This window comes from Pelmatolapia mariae, linkage group LG15 (genome assembly GCF_036321145.2).
Source record: "Pelmatolapia mariae isolate MD_Pm_ZW linkage group LG15, Pm_UMD_F_2, whole genome shotgun sequence".
Taxonomy (NCBI): Eukaryota; Metazoa; Chordata; class Actinopteri; order Cichliformes; family Cichlidae; genus Pelmatolapia; species Pelmatolapia mariae.
In genome coordinates this window covers 38,571,478-38,593,746 of record NC_086240.1, presented here as the reverse complement: position 1 = coordinate 38,593,746, position 22,269 = coordinate 38,571,478, and the positions used below count along the sequence as shown (strand labels likewise).

The window sequence follows — 22,269 nt, the reverse complement described above, 5'->3', positions numbered from 1 at the left end:
TTATTTACTGTTTGACCTCCTCTTAAACATGATGGCCCATCTCCCCGAGTTTAACCTCTAGTTACATTTTAGATGAAATTTGAAATGGCATTTTTGTTTTTGGTCTACCACTTATATTATGTTGTCAATCTATAAAACATAAACATATTACATTATTTCAAGGCTCTGTTGCTTGAAGTGGAGAAGGACTGGGTTGCTTTAAAAGCCATCGCTGCCTACATGACACTGGCAAAGAGATTAACACCACACTTCAGCACATGAAAGGAGTCTGATTTTGCATTCACTGAACCTGCCTCTGCCATTGAGTCTTTGAACTTCCATTAAACCATTTATCACCATGCAGTGCAATTTATTTGAGTTTCCTAACACAGGGGATGGGTGCCCTCTCTCCTCTCCAAATATGCCTTTGTAGATTTTGAATGTTGAGCTTACACCGCGCAATGTCTGCACTGACCAGGGTGTCAGCAGTTGTCAAGTGCAGCCACCCTTCGCCATCAAAATAAGAGCATTCACCGCTGTTCTTATGCAAATGGCTCATGGTAATGTTGTGGGTAATCTTGCCAAGATGTCTTATTTTTATTTTTTTGTTTTCTTCAGTTGCCCCATCTATCCACGACATAAAGAGCCATGGAGTCGGTCTGGGACGCACAGCCCTGCTAAGATGTGAGGCTGCTGCAGTGCCTTCTCCAACATTTGAGTGGTACAAGGGTGAAAAAAGGTGAGTTCGGATTGTTTATCCCTGCACACCCGCATAGACCTTTTTTCATACCAGATTTCTTCTGCATGTCATTGAACTAAAGGAACATGTGTAATAAAGGAGGAAAATCACTGCCTTGCATTTAAGTGAACTTACAAGGCTCTGGTATTGTGCACGCTGTTTCACCATGACTCTCGATGGAGCTGAGGCATTGTTAACGAAATTAGTTTCGTGTGTCCTTTTCTTGCTATGACAAGTCAACACGCCATGAAAAATGGGCCGGTAGACACAAATATAAAGAAATCCTTATGATTACCCGGGAATACTTTTTTCCCGCGGAAGTCTAAAGTCCACATCTAAATATCAAATTTTTACTGCAATCGTTCACGCTGACATTTGACAATAACGCTTGTGTTATTAGGTCATACCTTTACTTGATAGAAAATGTATTACTTCTGCTTGTTTGCTTTTTTTTCCAGAGACAGTGCATTTGTTTGTTCTGCCTCCATCCAGCCTCTGGGGAGAGCGCACAAAAATGTTCCAGCGAGAGTCATTTGTGCCTTGTCCTCACCTTGCATCCTAATAAAATGTTTGCTGGCAACTGGCTTAAATCATTCGCGACACATACATCAATCAGTCTAGATTCAAGTGTCAGTTCTTGAATTTAAAAACCAAATTACCCCTATTACCCGTCATTTACCCACTCCTGGTGAGCACAATTTCAATCATCAGCTCACACTGTGCTAATTGTAATTATAGGGTGGATTCAATTTATTCAAATTGCTAAGGAGGCAAGTTGGCGTGATTCTAGTCTTTACTTAATTCAAGGACTTGTTCTTTCTGTGACTTCTTACATGGCTAAATGTTGATTTCTTCATTTACTCCTCATTATGAGCAGGACATTAGTATAAGGACTTAAGCATGGAGCACGTGTAGCTGCTGTACAGCATTAACGCTGCCTTTTTCACTGCCCAATTACTCTGCATGTAAAATGAGCCCCACTCCTGATTTTGGCTGAGTGTTGATGCAGCTATAGCATTGCTGCAGATGTATTTTCATTTGGTCGATAATGGAAGGCGTGTGGCGGCTTCTGCAAGTAAATCTTTCTCGATGCATCGCCACTTTCGCTCTCGGATGGAAGCAGTTGAGTGTTTATGGGGAGGCTTCTTTCAACGTGACGGAGGAGAGCATTGACTAGTTTCACGGTGAAGTAAAGAGGTGAGACACATGCTGAGATTATCAGAGAATGTTCAGCTAACATTTGAGGAAATCACCATGGGAGAGGGAACAACAGATTTGTGGATATTTGCTGGACATAAGGTCGCACATAATGCTTCAACCCAGAGTGACTCTCAAAGCGAGTCGAGCCAAGCTCGAGATCATGGGGGGGCACAGCAAGGCCAGGACAGAAGTATGTCTCCTCTCTGGAGGATTTTATGGTTTATTTGTTTAAATATGAATCTGTAGCAGTACAGGCAACCGCTGAGATGAAAACAAGCTGTACCATCTACAAAAATCCCACAATCAGGATTCATAGCATATGCCTATGCTGAGTGAATTTTAATCTCTACAGGCTGTTTAAGATCATCACGCCCACAACAGTAAACAATTTAACATTTGTCAGTTTCTTAGCACAGATGCCAGGCACAACTGTAGTAGGATTTATTATAATCCGGCCGCACCTGCAACAAAAACGATGAACAACACGTCAAGTGGCACCCAGCTGGTTCACCTCTGGGTCATTTCTCTCTCCTCGCAGTCCTTCAAAGCATCTCTCCAAGGCAGACCAAGGGATAAATAGATCTGTTGAAGAGAGTGATGAGCCACTACACAATCTGAAAATCCACTAAAGATGACAAACATTTGCGCTGTCCTTGACTCTAGCCGTTTCCACCCCCGTTACTTTGTGCTCAGGGAGAGAAATCAAAGCGTCATTTGTTGTGATTGTGTTCTGTTTTTCAGGATTATCAGGGGTCAGGGCATCGACATCAAGAGCCTCAGCTCCAGATCAGTCCTCACAGTCACCAACATGACAGAGGATCGTTACGGGAACTACACGTGCGTCGCCTCCAACAAGCTAGGGACGGCTAATGCCAGCGTGCCTCTCAATCGTAAGTTGTCATTCTACCTGCTTGTGGCTAACTGGAGTGCTGAAGAGTCAGAGGGTTGGAAGAGTGTTGTGGATGTCAGTGGGGGTTCTCTGCCCTCAAAAGTGTTTTCATTTTTTGCTACAATTTTCTTGTTATAGAAAAAAAAAGGTTTAAACCCAGTGGAAGTGGTTGCCCACAGATCACCATTAAAAAAAAAAAAAAGATTATTTCCTAGACATTGGCTTTGTGAATCAGTTGTCTATTATTGTTAGACATCCTGTGTGTGTGTGTGTGTGTGTGTGTGTGTGTGTGTGTGTGTGTGTGTGTGTGTGTGTGTGTGTGTGTGTGTGTGTGTGTGTGTGTGTGTGTGTGGGTGGGTTGGTGCGTCTGCTTTTTAAGTCTACATCTGCATGTGTACTGGATAAAAACACCACCTGAAAAAGAAATTTAGCTTTGAGGCAACAGCGTCACAATTACAAAGGCAGCAACACAGGTCAATCCTGCTAAGTTGAATACCAAGTAGAAGTATGACTCAGATTTTAAAGAGGGCTCCGAGTCAGCCCTTTCACAGCTTTTCAAAGCCCATAAGGAATCTTTCCGAGTTCCAAAAAGACCCAAATATCAGAGGCCAAACTCCTGCTGTATCACTGATAAACTGCATTTATTTCTCATAGTTAGAAGCATTCTTTTAAATAAATAAATCAGTATGTGTCCACAAAATAAATGAAGTCATCCCTGCAGAGATACTTCAGCTATGCTATTATAGCTCAAGTTTTCATTCTTTCATGCACAACTCTTCAGCATTGCCACCCTGACTGAATCAATATTGCATATGAATAAATGAGGTGGCTCTGCTTTTTCATTCAGTGCTGTTGTCTGCCTGAACACAACCTTAGACCTTTCCGCTGGAGAGAGAGGCTCTGTGTTTCTAGGAAGAGGCTTACACAAGGCTGTCTGTTTTCACCCCAGACCAGCACTTACCCAGGCCCCTGCTTACTTAAGCATTCAAAACAACTAATGAAAGGGAACTGGAGATTGAAGGGGGAGAAAAACACAACACTGGATCAAAAGCTGTTATACAGCCAAATCATAACCTGTGATCTCATTCATCACTATATTCAGCAAATACAGGAAACAAGTACATTATTTGAGAAAATGCACACTTGAAACCAGTGCTGCCAGGTAATTTGGGCTGTAACAGTTCTGCACATCCTCAGTTTGGCTTATGTGTCAATTTTATAGCTTTATTTGGAACAAACTATCTATGTGCTTCAGTCACATCACAGATTTGAGCTAGATTTTTACCCTGAGTGAGATTTTTTTTTTTAAATCAGAGAAAATATCCTGACTAAAAAAAACGAGAAATCTCTTAAAATAACAAGTAAAACACACATTCTAAGCAGTTCATTCAGTAAACTAAGCCTAACTTACTAGTTGATATACAATTTATGAAAGAAGAACAAACTCTACTAAAAACTCAACATTTCTCTTGCATATTAAGTGTAACGCACATCTATAGCACCTGTTAAACCTGAATGGTGTATTATAGTTCTGCTTTTGTGAGCATGCCAGCGTTCACCGGGTCCAAGCGATGTAAATTTTGAGCGCAAAGCTCCGTGCCGACGTGCACATGCCTACCAATTTTCTGTGACACCCATTGACACATTACACTACAACACACCAATGCATATACCCTTCAGGTGCACTTCAAGCAGACTTCAAAGAAGCATAACAAGAACGGCTACTCATCTGTGGTGTCTGCAGCTCTCCATGACGGTTCCCGCAACCGAGTATAATCCCTGCCTTAGTGGTTCTACAAAGTGCCTTACAATTCTCACACACACACACACACACACACACACACACACACACACACACACACACACACACACACACACACACCACTAGTAGAGCAGCACTGGACCCATGGATGCTGTGGCTTGAGATCAAAGTTTTCTCAAACAGCAATCTTCAAAATTGAACTTTAAAAATGTCTGACCATAATCAGCTTTTTGAAATCTGATCTGTGCGTGCCACGAGCCGCAGCTAAGAACTGAAAGATATAGGAAAATATAAGAAGATGTACAACGTGCAGGCACTCAGTGTTAACGAGCATGTGAGTGAAAGGCTTCTAATAATGACGAGTCCAGTTGAAGCAGCTCTTGTTTGGGGACTGTGGAAAAGCATTTTTGTGGTAGACTATCATTGTATTGTTTTATGTCTCATCTTTGTGAAGCTCCGTGTTTGAATAGAGATCTTCTAGCACATAAAGATGCCGGGCTTAATCTTGTCCAGGAGGCAGAGTATAATACACAAGTCATACGTTTATATTATACCATCTGTGCATGTTTTGACAAAATATAACGCAGTGTTGTTACTGCATTTAAAAATGGAAAATAATAAGCACACTGGATAAGGTTTGGAAGGAGTGTGATGTGTTGATACTACTGATAGTTATGATTTCTAACACTTTAAGGAAAAAAAATGTGATAAGTTTGGCACATCAGCATTGGGAATAATAATAATAATAATAATCCTAGAATAATAAAAACATAACACATGTGTGTCAGAATGAGGTGGCTGTGCATGCAGAAAAAATACTGTAGGATTTTACTAAATGGTAAAAAGTAATAATAATGCTACGTTGCTGGCTGTCACTTGGTGAAATCAATTGCATAGAGGGTGCTGCACGAAAAGCCTTCTTGTGCAGCATACTGCTACTACTGCACACATAGCTAACATGAAGACACCGACTTGTCTGTGGACATTCTTGAAATTTGAAAAAGTCCAACGCAAACACTTTTCAAAAAGTGCAACTTTTACTTTGAAGGCGAACCTTCTCCATTTCCATTTTTCACTGCACTTTTCACATTTACTGCTTTGTGAATGGTTGCCAAGTGTTTCCAGACATGTCGGTGTTTTCCATGCAAACTACTGGCAACTGTGACAATGTGCAATTGACCAAAGCAGGAGGTTTTTGGTGAAACACCAAATACATCCACCAACCACTTGCCAAAGTTGCAGAAAACATACATTTCCCTCATGACCCTTTGTAGTTACCAGGGGGCCACTGAGTGATCTGGAGGCCTGTGTGAAAGGGGCCTTTAGCAATCGACTTCACAGTGACTGCCAGCAACCTCCAACAACCACTCTCAAGTGGTCAGGAAGTACATATTTCCCTTGCAACTGGTGGTTGTTGAGATGATCTTTGACAGGTTTCCTAGCAAGATTAATAAGTTTCCAATTCTTGGTTCTGTATGAGAAAACATAGATTCATAAAGGTTGGATGAGGTTGTTTGACGATGATAACCTTTCACAGTTTTGAAAGTTTCTAAACAAAAAAAATGCAGCAGTAGATCTGTTCTCTACACTCTGGGCTTTATCACAGTCATGATGTCTACTGACTGGAGCCGAGGGCGGCGAGAGTCAAGGTATAGATTAGGTGAAGTGAGCCATCAGTTCATTTATTACAGGCCTAAGTGAAGTTCTTCATTGATCATTAAAGTATAATTGGCCCATTTTGTCAGACTGCCCAATACACAGAATTTATCAAAAAAAACAGATAAAAGTTCTTAAAATGCCCTAAGGCTTATTTGCCAGTGTAGTGCTTAAAAGGCGAGGTCTGTTTAATGAACAAACAACACGAGGCTTTTTGATTCTCGGTTTAGGGGTTTGCATCATGCCTTTTTTTTTTTATTTCCAGGAAAGATTTCCACTATAAGCAAACTTTTAGGAAAACTTTTCAACATCTTTCATTCCTGAAAGAGCAAGACACTTCTTTTATGAAATATCTCTCTACAATACATGCATTCAGGAATGTCTTCATGAGTTCTCCCTACTTTTTGGTGGGTGTTTGAGTTTTTCTTACACTCTTCCATTATTTTGCCCAACTGAGCGACAAAAAAAGAGATTAAAAAAAAGCAGTGACATCGTAGGACTGGGGAACATAGTTTTCTCTATGTTTTACAGTGAGAGCGGTGGGAAAAAATCTATTTAATGTATTCAGTGATGAAATATGAACAGGTAAATTAAATTATTCACTAGTTTGCACTGCACTCTCTGATGATAACATTGTCCCTAGCAGGCCAGAGACTCAGACTACAAAAAGATATTTCTGTAGAGTTGGCAATTGTCAAAGGAGCACTCCACTCTCCTGTTTGTGTATGCACAAAGAACATCAAAGGCTTGTCTCAGATTCTCAAATGGATGATCTTAATGTGACACTAGCGAGGCCTCAAAGGCAGAGCGGTAAAGAAACCCGCGGAATAGAAAGAGGAGGCAGCTTCCTGTGCTGCCACCCCCAACTTCTCCCCGTCTTCCATTCCATCTCTTTATCTCTTTGTCTGTCGTTCTATCGTGGCTTTGTCTGTCTGATTCTCTTATCTCGTTCTCTCACTCTTTTTCTCCCCCTTTCTCCGACTGTTGTCGCTCATTCTTCCTTTCTATCACTCTCTTCCTCTCAGTGAGAAACACACACAGGCACACACAGAGTCTTGCCCCTCCCTTTGTCTCTCGTGATCTAGAAGAGAGGCCATTTCCGATGTCGCTCTTAATGAGAAATGGCAAGCAGTCGCCGCAGCGCACCTCATCGCTGCGTTGACGCAAATAACAAAACCCAGAGGTGAGATTTCACCACGGGTGACTTTGGGTTGCTATTTTTGAACCAGTCAATAGCTATTGATGAGCAAGGGGGGAAAGGGGTATGCATATTAGACTGAGCATCATATATAGTGAGGTGAATTGTAAGTAGAAGAACAACGTGTGGGGGGATATTTATGGTCATGTACAGCTGTCTCTGTGGTTGTTTGCACTGCACTGTGAAGTGAGGGTTATCCCTATTCAAAAAAGAAAAAAAAGAGAAAAGGAAGTACAATAAAGCAAAATACACAAGACTTCAGAGCTCAGTGTCATTGCTCTGTTGTCAGGAATTTAAAGCTGAAAGGTCCTTATCTGTCAGTGGTGTAAATCCTTTTTGTCTTAACCTTACAGAGTCACTTTAAATCAATCCAGGAAAAGGTTTGCCATTATCGCTGATGAGATGAACTGTGACTCTGCAAAGCCTACTCCCAGAGAAAGTAAACACATTTGCCTTCAATTCAGAGCAGCCAGTGGAAGACAGATAGTTGGGTTTCTGTTTCAAATCAAATAGGGATGAAAAGCAGAATTTGCATTCTGATCTCGTCTCGGTTTCGACATGGTAGGCTCTGACTAACGCCTGGGTTTTTTTTATACGAGTTAGGTGCTGTGTTTCCTCACTGTCTGCTCTATTCTGCCAGTTATGTCAGAGCGTTTTGGTTTTCGTGCTTTTAAACCATTAGTCAGGGATTGTGATCTCTTTGAGCTAAGTACCACTTTAAGCTTGTGTTAAAAAGCTGTGGTAAAACACAAACTGGGTTCTGTGGAGCAGAAAGAAAGCATATAGCCTCTTTGTCACCACTCTGCAGCACTTCTGTGCGTGTGTGTGTAAATCTTTTCATACTTTGTGAATACCACAATGCCCAGTGTCATCAGTGAATGAACAAATATCAAAGTGAAACAGCACTCGTCACAATTGTCTGTACTTTTAAACAATTGTTAAGCTACAAAGGTGTGATGAATTGGACTGGGTAATAGTTATGAATGATGCATAGAAATACCCCAAAATAACTTTTTGTCCTTCTGTATGTTTTCAGTTGAAATGTGTGATTACAGACGAAGCCGAGCTCGCACAGGTTCAGTTTGCACTGATTCATTATCAGTCAGTGGGATTTAATCACAATACTGAGTTTCTCTCTCAGTAGCTTTGCTTTGTTTTCCATATCACTCTGTAGCAAATTGAACCGCAGTGTGCATACAACAGAAACGTAATCGCAGTTAATGAGGGTTCAGCTTTCGGCAAAAATTATATAGTGAAACCTGCAGAGTTTAAAACCAGATCGATGCGCTGGTTCCACGCTCGTTTCATTACTGAAAGAAATTTAAGCAGTCGTCAACGTTGCGCTGTGAGGAGTCTCGTCAAGAAAAGTGTGAGTGGGTTTGGTTTGGGAAAAGGACAACACAAAAAATGATAGATATTCCCATTAACATTTGCCGGAACTGGCTGACCTGTCACGATCCGTGCTTCTCATCTTGGACAAGTTAATTAAGGAGTAAATAGTTTATCACCGCGCGGTTGTCAGTCAACATCTGAAGCCACAGCATTTCCTGAGGTCACCATGCCCACGCTGACAGGGCATGGTGACCTCAGGAGCTTTTATTCACTCTTAGCATGTTTTCCTTCAGTGTATGTCTTTGTTTCCTCTATAATGTTAGTATGCTATGGCTGTTTGTCTGTTGGGTTAGTTTCATTGCTCTGCTGTTGCTCTTTAATTTATAATGAGCATGAATTATTGGCATTTAAATGCAAGCGTCGATTTTCGTGCCGGTGGCTGCTCAGTTTGCTGTTGTGCCACAGAGACAAATATATATTGAGTTCCGGTCTTTCTGTTCATTTGCAATGGTGTTATTAAAAAATAGGATCATATCACAGTGCTTGCCTTGTTGCTGTTATCCAGTTATAATTGGAGTATACTCAATAAATTGGTGGAATTAGTCCTTTTCCACTTTTTGGTGCTTTTCCGTGAGCTGTTACTGTATATGGGATCCATAGTGTATTTATATTTTGGCTCAAGATGTCATTAGGATCCTACCGTATGTTAATTTGCAAGTAATTAATATTACTGAGTAATATGTAAGATAAAAAGTGCACGCTTGCTGCAGCCTCTCATGTATAGTTTAAAATGTTTCGCTTGAATCAGTGTCCCGCTGCATGATTATCAGCTAGCAGCCAGCGTGTTGTCTAAACTCCTTCTCAGGCGACAGCGTGCTCGTCGCAGTAATGTTGTTATTGGGGATTTGTGGTCGCAGCAGAATCCTCATTGCTGTTCGGGTCCATTGACAGTGCCCTCAAACAGCCGAACCTTTCATCCTCCACATCTAACTGTATAACCTTTAGCTGTAAACGTTCACTTCCTTGACTCGGATCTCTCTCCGGCACTTGATGAAATGAATGAAACATGGAATTAGTTCTGGCAGAGAGCTGTAATCAGTCTGGAATGGCTGATTGACACCAGCTCTTATATGTCTTACAGTAATTGGCTCTTTCAGTGATTGGCTCATTTTGCAGTAGTTTATAGTAATTCAGGTGCACAGCACAGATATTACAACATGAGCCTGATCATTGTTCCTCTGACAGCCACACCGCTAACAGCCGCAGCACCCTTTACCTTCCTGCACGCCCTCCTTGTGTGTTAATTATGATTGTTGTTTTGAATAAGACATCATTCATGTATGTTTATGTTTATTTATGTGTTTATTAAGTGAGTTGAGCTTCATCAGCACACCCTCCCTCCCCCTCATTCATTGACAGCTCCGTCGGACGGCAGAGGATTTTCAATCAAATCTAATTGTGTAACTGTTTTTTATAAAAATGTTCATGATCGTTTGTGGGCCTATAATTATTTTTAAAAGGGCCAAAAATCATTGCAGGTTGTTTCTGACGGCCTCTTACTACACATACACATGAGCACTGTGTGTACACTGCACACACACACACACACACACACACATGCAGAGACATGCTCTTTATGATTTTAGCCGAGGTATAACAATCACCAAGCTGGCAATCCCTATTTCAACTTCCCATTTCATGTGCTAGATGGAAGTGAACTTCGGTGAAAAGACTGAGGCTGCTCACTCCAATTTTCTGAGGAGTCCTCCAGCTTAATTGGTCAAGCTCTTATCCCCCAGCCCACCTCGGCTTAGCCCTGAAGGAGATTTTCTCCGCCTATACCTCTGCCTTCATTTCCTCCCACCCCACCTGCTCCCCCCTCCCACCTTTTGAGCAGTAATCGGAAGAGACTGATGGAGAAGAAAAAGAGTTACTCTTCCTCTCTCTGTGTCACTGCTCAGCCTCCCTCAGGCAGGAGAGACACTGCTGGCTAGTTGGTTAATGAATGTTGTGTTCATTTGTCACGCTTATCAATCACTGCATGTGTAGGTGTCATTTTGACACGTCTCCTCGTCTGCCATTGTTGTCGATGATGTCGTTCGCTCACGCACCCTGTGATTGTACCTGAGTCACGGAGCAGAGATGCAGGAAAATGTGAGCAAAAGGTGAAACCTGAAATGTGGGTGTGTGATTACAGCCTCAAACGCAGGGGAATAATATGGAGTCCAGGCGGGGACTGGATGGCTGCGGCGCATCGTGCTTCAGCCAGGTTTATTTATCCTTGTTTAAAATGACTCCTCTTTTATATTTGTCCGCATTGGTTAGAAAACAGAAGCGTGTCCTGGCAATATTGGACCGCTGATTGTTTTCCAGCATTAAAACCGTTGAATAGAAGCAGCGCGACATAATTTGGGGGCATTTTTAGAACACGCACATATGAAAAAGACACTGAATAACTTTAACGTGGCGAGGCTGCCATACGCTTTATTTTCCCCAAAAGCGCCCTTAGAGTGTTGCACCATTTACCTGTCTTTTGAATGCCTGCATTTCCATATTTAGGCAATCATAAAAGCCATTAACATTTTCCAGTTGCACTGCGATGATGTTTGGTGCTGAAGCCCAGCAGGCAGCGGAGCTTATTCCCGACAACACCCCACCCACCACTGCCGACTCCTATAGGAGGCACAAAGCACTTTATGGACATTCATCCCTGGATGAGCGATCCGAGTGTGTACCCACACACACTTGCCGCCATTAAAAATGAACAAGGGCGAATACTTAATTGGGCGGCTCACAAATGAGCACAGCCTTAAAAACGGACCATTCCATCATCATGGAGGAATAAGTGAGGAAGATGTTCATGCAGGCATGTGTCCCTGCATGAAAAATACCTTGATAATGCTCTCAAATGGAGCAGCGAAGATAAATTGGACACTTACAATGGCTCGGGCTATATCCAAGTTTGTCTGGAATCTCCTCTTCCTATATTTTATGGCTCTAAGTACGATTTTTACTGCGGCATTGCACAAACACGCCATATTTTATCCGTGGAGGTTTAATAGGATTAGTGATAAGTTTTATTGACCCAGCCAGTAATTAATGAGTTTTGAGATTGTTGGCTCTGAAATGTGACTTTATAAACTCGGATGTTGGCACAAACTCGCATACCAAAGACATTTTGTGTTTCTTTGAGATATCTGCCTGCTTTGTTAAGAATCTAACTCTGAACACATCTCATACAGGGAAAAACTCCAAGAAGTCTCTTTGGAATAGCTGCCTGCGTGCAACCCATAGAGCTAAAACGGATGTGTACAGTTTTAGTATTAACTTCTCCTTATGCTTGTAATGAGCTAAAAGTCTGAGCTGGGCTCTCTGTGAACACTGGTTCCTTCAAATCGAGTCAGATAAATCTCTCGCATTATCCCTTCTACAAAGAACAAAGAGAATAGCAATCCATGAAATAAAATAGCTGTGAAAACTAATGTGTTTTATCTCGCAAAAGGAGCAAGCTGCGCGAGAGGCCGACCGGCATATACAGTACGTGAAATGATGCGTCGCTCTCCTGAATGAGAGAGAAACTCCAAGTCGGCGTGGAGCTACGAGGGAGAGATTGCATGTCAAAAGATATGTTCCACAGTAATGGAGGAGTGTCTTGAGAGCTCATGAAATGATTCAGTGGTGAATCCATGCTCAAGTATTAATCAGATAGCACCCGGCTGGCTGTTTGAAGAACTGAAAAGAAACTCTCTTCACATACCGGGTCCCCCAGGACTACTTAAAGTGGAAACATTTGTGGAAGAAAAGATGAATTCGACCATTTCCTCACCAATATACCGAGGGAAAAAGGCATATCATTTCACGTATGAATACTGATTCTTGCACAATTTCCACCTCAAATAGAATGATGAAACGACGTGAAAGCAAATGTTTTATTGTTGTTGGCATAACAGTGGCTCGGTAAAAGAGTAACACAGTGATTACACACTTGTTTGAGCGCTTCAGAAAAGCAACACAGACCACAGATTGAGAGCATGGTGGGGACTACAGCGTACCCTCTTTTGCCCCGCAGGTGAAGTGCCCATATTGAGTTCCCGTGTAAATGGATTAAAATAGAGAGACTAAGTAGCCTCTGCACTATCGCACGGCCTTGGCGCGGCACCGGTGGAACGACATAAAGTCATTGTATTCCTCGTGTGAATGTTTTTAAGGCGTAATCATGGCTGCTTTGATTTCTCTTGTGACATTTAAGCTCCTCTGCTCTCATGAAGCCTTTTAGGAGGAAGGTGGCTTGTATCTTACATAGCACCTTTGCAGGAAGTCTAAATATTTTTATAGCCTATCATGTGCGAAAAACACATGATAACGATGCCGACTCCTGTATCGCTTTGAGTTTAGCCCTTATGGTAAAGAACAGCTTTGATTTTTGCTACGCATTTCAGATTCTGCTCTCAAGTGAGTCACTGCACAAAGTGGGTACAGATTTTTCTCAAATTGAGTGCTTGTTTACCAAACAGCTATGTTACTTATATCAAATGGGCAGCAGTGTTTGCATTACACTGATATCTTCATACCAATTTAGTCGGCAAGGTGATTGTTGAGTGTTGATACGAGATCTCCGTGGGTGGGGGGGGTGTCTTTGCTGCATATGTGACACAAGTACAAAGATTTATGTGTCATATATACTTAAACAGCACAGGCTAGTTGTTTAGATTGCCACACTGGATGTTACATAATTCCATCAGCCTGAAATGCGATTTGGAGAGTAAAAATTAAGCCGAGTGTTGCTACTGAAAAACTACCCCCACTAAGTGCAGGTGGCCGAGTATATCTGAAGAGAAATGAAGACTTTTCACCAGGTCACAAAATCCCTTCAGGGTTTGGGACTGGCTCCGGCTGCTGGGTTCGCCCTCGTTCTTTTTTTTTGTCTTAGCAGCAATTCATGCAAATCTGAGGCAACTGGGGGGGAAAAAAGGTGCTTTTTATGAGCACGAGGAGGTTGCATCTCGCCATAGCCATCGCTCCTTAATGCACGGAGAGGATTTGTCGTCATTCCCTGTCCTTTTTTGTCCTTGCATGCATTATTATTATTATTATTATTATTATTTTATTTTATTTTTTTAATTTTTATTTTTTTATGTCTCCATTCTGTTAATAATACATGAATGTCCTCTTTCCCTCCCCTTCCCTCTCCCCCCCCTCTCCTCCCCTGTAGCAATTATTGAACCCACCACCACTAGTGCTGTCTCAAGCCCAGGTCAGTATATGTCACCATGCTGTACACCAAATCAGCAACGTGATCCGCTGCCTCATACTAACCTGAGCTGAAAACCGCTCCTCCATCTCGATTTATTTCAGTTGGCTGGCTGGAATGCCTGCTGGGTGTACAGCTTCACTGTATGTCTTTTATACTCTGTATTTGCATTTATTCTTTTTTTTAATCTTTTGTTTTGGGGATTTTTATTTTTTGGTAATTGTTTTTTTTTTTTGGCTTCTTCAGTCTGGCTACATTATACTTCTTGCAGCCTGTGCCATCACACTACCCCGCCCCCTTTTTTCTGCCATTACAACCCCGCCTCCCCCACCAGCACCCCCACTTGGATCAAATAGCGTCATCAAGTGGCTGCTCCATATTCCGTTGGGTCTGATGCTTTTCATAATGCTGATGGCTTCTTTCTCTCTTTCTCTCAACAACACTCTCCTGCTCCCCGGCACTCGCTAAATGTAGTATACATCAAAGGCAGTACACCGTCGGTGGTGAAGGGCCTGTGGTTGGTTTGTTGTTTGCAAGATGGAATCTCTGCTGCGCTTGTAGTTTTCTTCCCCCCATTCCAAAAGGAAAAAAAAGGGAAAAATTCCCCCCCTCCTTTCTGTCTCTCTCTTAATATTCCTCAATCATTTCCCCCTACTTTCTCTCTCTGTTCTTTCCTCTTTAAAACAGTCCTCTGGCGCCGTGCCACCCTCTTTAACCTGATCTCCTCCTAGTGCTGTTGTCAGTGCTACACTGTCGACGTCGCCCTTATTTCCCCCTCCTCACTGTATTCCGCTGCTTCCACATTCCAGCCCAGAATAATCCCCTCTGCCTGGCCGTCTCTTCTCCCTCTCTAATGGTTTTAAGCAAGTCGCAGAATGTAATCTCTCATGGTGGTTACATTATTTATTTATTTTTTTGCTTAATTGTGCTCATGTGCGCAGAAGCACACTGGCACTAAAAGCTCTCTCTGACACAGATGCGCATTGTAGATGCTGAAATGAAAACATTCTGAAATATTCTGACATGCTCAAATGCACCTGCACTTACAGTACATACCGTACTGTAATCACACACGAGGATTCGTATTGCACGATTTATCTCCTAGGCGTTTCTCGTGACTTTTCACCCGGCTCTGTGGAAAGATGACATTCTCTACCTGTCTGTCTGAGCCAAATATAATTATCCATGGAGATTCTGTCAGATAACAAGTTAAAATAAGCTCAGCAGCAACAAACGGTCCTGGCATGGCCCTGAACTCTCATTTGATGTAATGCTAGCAGAACAAATGACAATTTCATGGTCCAAAGGAACACCGGTGGTTTCAATCGTGGAGATAAACTCTCTCAGTGAGCCACTGTTTTTGCTTTGTTCCAAGTTGTATTTGAAGTTAATTTCTCAATGCCGCCTTCACTAACTGGCTTGGTAAAGGGAATTATTTTAGATCCCAAACATTGTATAATTAAGGTTCATAATTATTTTTTTTTACCAAGTTATTATCTGCTTTTATTTCCCCTATGAATGAGTTTGGGGAGATGTGGTCCCAAAATAAGAATGAAATTTCTTGTCTGTAAGGTAAGGGAATCCGAAGATCTGAAATGGGGGGAAAATAAATAAATCTCGGGCCCCACAGCACTTGGCAGTGTATGTTTCAGTCCATTGATCAAGGGCAAATGACAAAAACAAAATCAAATTACAAAGAGAAAACATTGTTAATAGGAAACATCCGTCACTGTGCTTTTATTTCTAACCTTGCTGGGCCAGTACTATTCTAATAAAAGTCGTCTCCAATGGGCCAAAAAAGCTATTGTGCAGGTTAATTAAATCCTATTTTTATGGTAGATGTTAGATTGTTTGACTCAGCACTTGTATAATCTGATATCCCACAGACACAGCTGTACACTTTCTCATGTCACAAGATTAGTTTCCCACCCAACAGGAAAACTTATAAAGTATTTCTAAGCAAGATTTGGGATGTGAAATGATACCATTAGTCGCAAAAAGCTGCAGTTCCTTTAGCTCTGCTAAATAACAGCACGGACCTCTACGTGAATGATGCTCCATCCCTGATAAACATTGGAGCTCACATCTGCAAAACTAAATATATCATGGCTGAAATTCATAGAAGCAGGATTCACTTGGCTTAGTTGCCTTGTGTTCAGGAAAGCTGGGAAAACAGAAAGAATGGTCAGTAACCCATTCATGGTTTATCCAGTGAGGACTGTCATACTGGGATGGGTCACTACTTGGTCTTCAGTATGATGTACTACAAAAGATCAAACAATCAAATGTCATGCCTGATGTTTTTTGAGACAATAATTGTATCTTAAAAGCCTCAACCTTTTGCATAATTGATTATACACCACAGTATACACAGTTTAAAGCAAGGCAGCGCGGTGGTACAGTGGTTAGCACTGTTTCCTCATAGCAAGAAGGTCCTGAGTTCAATGCCACCATTCTGCTGCTTCTGTGTGGAGTTTGCAGGTTCTCTCTGACTACTCCAGCTTCCTCCCAAAGACATAATAGGGGATAGGTTAATTGGAAACTCTAAATTGTCCATAGGTATGAAGGCAAGCGTGAATGGTTGTCTGTGTCTATGTTAGCAACAGACTGGCGACCTGTCCAGGGTGTACCCTGCGACCCTGAAAAAGGATAAGCGGAAGCGAATGGATGGATTTCTAAAACATCATGTTAATTAACTGAATGTTTTTCTACTGTAGAGTATGAGTAGAAGGACATTCAAATCTTTGGATGTTGACTGCCTTTTGTTCAGTCTTCTATCGTGATTCTATCGTGATCCTACACTGCTTCAGTAATGTTGAGGTCTGTGCTCAGACCTTGTGTGTTTTCTATTTCTATTCAGGTGTGCTTTCACTGCATTGCTAGTGTGTCATGCTGAAAACTAAAGCTTGTATCAATTTCCAAGATGCTATGTTTCTGCATTTATAATTCTATGTATTCTGACAAGATCCCCAACACCACAGACTGACATTCAGCCCCAAGGCAAGGCAAGTTTATTTATATAGCACAATTCAACAACAAGGTGATTCAAAGTGCTTTACAGAGAAATTAAAAAACAAAAACAAATAAAAAGCATGATTTAAAATTGATTAAAAAAAACAGTAGATAAAATCAGAACAGTAGATAAAATCAGTAGTTAAAATGTGAGTTTTGAAATTTAAGCTTAAAAGTGTGGATTTGGTGTTTTATTCAAATGCAGCTGAGAACAGGTGAGTCTTCAACCTGGATTTAAATAAACTGAGTGTTTCAGCTGATCTGAGGCTTTCTGGGAGTTTGTTCCAGATATATGGAGCATAAAAGCTGAATGCAGCTTCTCCGTGTCTGGTTCTGACTCTGGGAACTGATAAAAAACAGGATCCAGATGACCTGAGGGATCTGGAAGGTTCATACTGGGTCAGGAGGTCACTGATGTATTTTGGTCCTAAACCATTCAGAGCTTTATAGACCAGCATCAGAACTTTAAAGTCTATCCTCTGACGGACAGGCAGCCAGTGTAAAGACCTCAGAGCTGGACTGATGTGGTCCACTTTTTTGGTCTTAGTGAGGACTCGAGCAGCAGAGTTCTGAATGAGCTGTAGTTGTCTGACTGATTTTTTAGGTAGACCTGTAAAGATGCTGTTACAGTAATCAAGCCTACTTAAGATGAATGCATGGACTGTAAGGTTCAAGGACTGGACTGAAAATGAATGAAAAAGCAGCCAAAGTCCAAATAAAAAGCTTCAGAAAGCCCGGAGAACTATTGTTTAAGACTACTGTGAAAAGGTCTGCATCCTCAAGACAGTACTGTATAATATGAAGATGCTACTGACTCACTATAAAAGCACATGCGACTTTGTTTGGGTATATGATCAAACTGAACAGTTGGTGACCGATAGGAGCAGATTTTAACACGATTCCTTTGGTAAATGTAACTAGTATTCTAACGTCTGCACAGCTGTGTGAGCTGTAAGGCGTAGTATAACTGTACAGTTGTTGTTTACCACCACAAAAGCATCTTTGACCTTTGACAATTGAATTGCACCCATGGAGATCAATACAAATCATTTCATACTTTTATCTTATTCTTTCTTTATCTGTTTTATTTTATAATGTCATACAGATACATTCACATTTATCAGGTAACCACACGCACAAAGGGAAGCCATCTGTCTCTGCCTCTTGAGATGATGTTTTATGTACCGCACCGTGAAAGTTTATGCTGTGCAAAATGGTAATATACTATTTGGTGACAATCAAGGCCTTAAGCTTATTTTATCTTTAGCATATGGATCTGCATGCATTTACCCAGACATAAAGCACTGCTCCAGTTCTCTAAAGCAGCTGGCTTGGTGCCACCCTATCCTCCCAATGAAATGTAGATCTGTGATAAGAGTGTTTGCTCCCACAGGTTTTCACTACTGTTTATTCGGATCACTTGACTCTAAGAAAACAGTGTTCTTAACACTGTACTGAGCCACATATCATGTCTTCATGAGGCAAGATGCACAACTGCTGCTGGTTCGAGGAGTACTGCATGCATTATACATAACCGAGGTACCTCACTCTAATTCCCAGGTGCCATGTTAACTTCCAAATAAACAAATTCAGGCGTGAGTGTAGCTAAGTGAACATGATTCACATACTGTTTGACTTTCTCTTTTATCCTCTTACTGGGGCCTAATTTTTCATGGTACATAATTTCCTTTTTTCTTGTTATCTGGTATAATTAAAACGAATTACAGAAAGAGGTAATGCCGATGCTTTCGCGTTTCTGGCATGTGAATCATTTATTTGACCGTCCTCCATTCCAGCATCAAGCTTTAGGAGATAGGGAGAGTGCTTTAATGGGACTATGAAGGTTTATGTGTCTTGGAAGATAGTGGAGTAGGCTGTTAAAGTTTTCTGGGATTTATTCCCTGAAAATTTCTTGTATCTTTGCAGAACAAAGACTCAGATGAGGTTTCCTTTATAAAGATGTTTTCAAATTAGAAGTTTCAGCAGCTTAATGAAGACCATTTTCTGATTGATTTAGAGCAGGGGTAGGTCATATATCTTGCTTTATTCAAGGTCCAGAGCACAACATCAAAGAGATAATCTACCTCATTAAGTATTCTTCCAAAGTCCTCTAAAATACAAAAGTCACTCACTCAGCTCCCTGAGGTTCAGGGAGTTGTGTTAATCAAATTATTATAGTAAGCCTGTAAAGCTTCTCTAATGAAAGGATAGCTGGCTAATTTATGTCTGAAATTGGGGTAATGTCTCCTTTGGAAGATTACTTTAAACAAGGTTGAATGTGCTTTTGCTCTTTGAGTTTCCTATTTTATCTGATGCTGATGCAAGCAAGACTCTAAGGAACATTTTGTTTATGTTACACTCTACAAATACACAACTTGGCATTTTTCTCTTAAGTTCTAAATTAATATTCTCTCTTGGCCATCACTTTGTAAATATTAGACTAACTATAACTGAAGACGCCCATAAGCACATCCAGCCTGTCTTTGAATCTATATATAGTATTACTTTGGTGATTTTGTCAGCATATGACTTTTACTAACTTAAGCGTTAAAAATGGTGCGTATTTGGTTTAGTACCTTATTTTTTATACAAATATTTGCCCTTGGGGGAGGCAAAAAGAATTACAAAGTAAAATTGTATGTGCAGATTTAGTTTCCCTTCTGAGATGGAGTATTAGTTGCTATCAGCTGTAGGCTTCGTAACAAAGGCAGTAGGTGTTTTGTTTTTGTACATGCACAGGTTAACTGTGTATCAGTTTTTCCCCCTGAATATACTACCGGGCTGCCCTGCTCCTTTGCCCTGCAGCAGTGCATACTAAATTCTCGCAATATATTCTGAAACATATGCTCCAGCATATGCTCAATGCCCACATGGACGACTAGAATGCTGATCATTGTATCATAACCTCAGTACTAGGCCATCCTAAATGTACTGGGATACCTAGGAAACAAAAGTTAAGTATTCAAATGAGTCGTAAAAGAAAAATTTGAAACAAAGTTGCAGATTTCTTTCACCTCAGCACACAATAATAGGTTTCTGATGCCACAATATGCCTTTAATTTCCACTAGGATTATTTCTGACGACATGCAGGAGAACACTGATACTTAGAGATTGATATTGGATTTCTTGAATGTCATTGGACAAGCTGAATAGATCTGCCTGTCCTTTGTTTAGTCCCAGACAAAGTCAATCACACTAATCATTCATTACACATCATCGGTTACATAACACGGTCTTCATCTGCTCTACGGCGCCTCTCAAACTAAACCAGGTTTACTTTCCATATGTTGTATTTTTAGCAATGAAGCAATGTGACACTGTAAGCCGGTCGAAAAGAATCAGGTAACTGATATAAAAAGGGCCTTTTTTCCTCCTTCCCTTGGCATTAAATCCAGAGACTGCAGAGACTCTACCACCTCCCTGCTTCTGCAAACCTCAAAGCTCCATAAATCAACCACAGACAAAGTTCCTGAACTTGCACTCAGCTAAAACCCATACTGAGATGCTGTGTTTTTTTTTTCCTGTTGCTCAGAGGTAGGTATTGTAGACTTTATGGATAAAGTCCTCATCCTGAGGTGAACTACGCCGGATTGCTCAATACGTGAAACTGCTGTTCTAACAAACTGCACACATGCACACAGTTCAATTACACGTCTGTAGTCAGACGTAGGAGCCAGAAGTGCTGAAGTTCAGTTGTGTCAAGTGACAATTAAAATATAGTCACCAGTTTGACTGCTGTCTACTTGGGTTTGTGAGTCATACCAAGCTAATGACTGCATTAATACATCGCACTTATGAAATATTCAGCAGGATGGAGTATCTCCCACTGTTAAACCTACATTGGAGTGTGCTATGAGTGTGACTGGTAGTGTAAATCCTAGAGCACTGGGCTTGTTGAGACCACATTTTAGTGTGTTAAACCTTTACAGTAAACAGCCCTGCCTCTACTTTACCCAGCATGCCTGGTGTCAGACACACTGAGCTACCCACAGATAATCCTTTTTGGCAGTGCATTTTCTGCTAGCCTTATCAGTTGTGTGGTGGCGAGATCAGGAACCGTGCTCTGCTCCCGCAACGCACTGCCACCCCCAACTCCTGTCCCGTACAGTTTGTTTTGAGGTGTTATGCTGACCTTCAATTTTACTGACCTCTGGAAGGGCCTGATAAGCAGATGGCATGTCATCTATCACGCTTGACCCCCCGATCCCGGAACAATGTAAATAGATCGTGAGTTTTGTCCTGCGAAACTGGAAGCCTGTGAGCTTCTGTGCTCAGAAACCTGTTGTTTCAGTAAACATTTTAAAAACACGTGAGATAGGCTCGACAAATAAAACCTCCATCTCCTCCTCTGATAAAACAGAAATTCTATAATGTCTAATGAAAAGAAAACAGGGACTCAAAAGCCACCAGTGAGTGCATGTAAACACTAAATTATACAGGATATATCCAGCGCTGAGGAAGACTGAGTTTATAACTCTTCTCGGCTTTATTGCATTATCTTCTGAAATGTCAAAGTGTGCTAGGGTTGCCAGAGCTTATCCATTTGATCAACAGTTCCCTTGCCTTCTGACAGCACATGCATTACCATAGTATAGTGTAGTGTAGAGCATATGTTTTCAGGAAATGAAAGCCATTACTTTGATATTATAATAACACACAATGCGATTGCCTTGTGATCTCTTGTTTTCTCTCTGTAATTTCCTAAATGAGTATTAATCAGGGGAAGTGTTATTTTTTGTTATTTGGCTGATTGGTACTCCGTTGTTTGTGTGATATTAGTCATTACAGGCTAGGTTTTGTTTTGCTGTGGCTGCCTGGGCTTTTTATTACAGTGCCCTAAAACGCATTTTGAGTGCTAATGCTGATTAGTTAAATGTGGGAGATACCGACAATGAAATTGATTTTGTGTTTTACTGTGCTGAGAAGTGTGCTCTAAAACAAAGTGATGGCTCTTTCTCCTTGTTTGCTTTTGGTTAACTGATTATGAAACACTTAAGACATGCTTCAAAAAAGGAAACCTTTTATAATCTGAGGAAAAACAATTATTAATATTGATTGCACACTGTTTGTTACAAATGAAACACAGGGCAATTCTTGGATGGACAGACGAGTCCGCACTGGTGAAGGGACACCTCATACATCTATTGGGAACCTTCAATGCCAGTGGAGTAAATGTGGCATTTATGAAGCTAGAAAACTGTCATTTGCTTTAATTAATTCTAACCCCAACATTTTAAAAACTAAAATTAA

The 22,269-nt window shown here is 41.1% G+C and overlaps 1 protein-coding gene across 2 annotated transcripts in view; it reads left to right on the top strand.

The window, feature by feature from the left end:
- The window catches only part of negr1 (neuronal growth regulator 1), a 170,113-nt gene that overhangs the window by 115,692 nt on the left and 32,152 nt on the right, over nt 1-22,269 (top strand). The window contains exons 5-7 of one of the 2 annotated variants that reach the window (XM_063494801.1): nt 598-718; nt 2,660-2,808; nt 13,968-14,009. In XM_063494801.1, coding sequence (XP_063350871.1) covers nt 598-718; nt 2,660-2,808; nt 13,968-14,009 — 312 coding nt within the window. The remainder of the gene's footprint in view (nt 1-597; nt 719-2,659; nt 2,809-13,967; nt 14,010-22,269) is intronic. The other variant, XM_063494802.1, reaches the window with a different exon arrangement.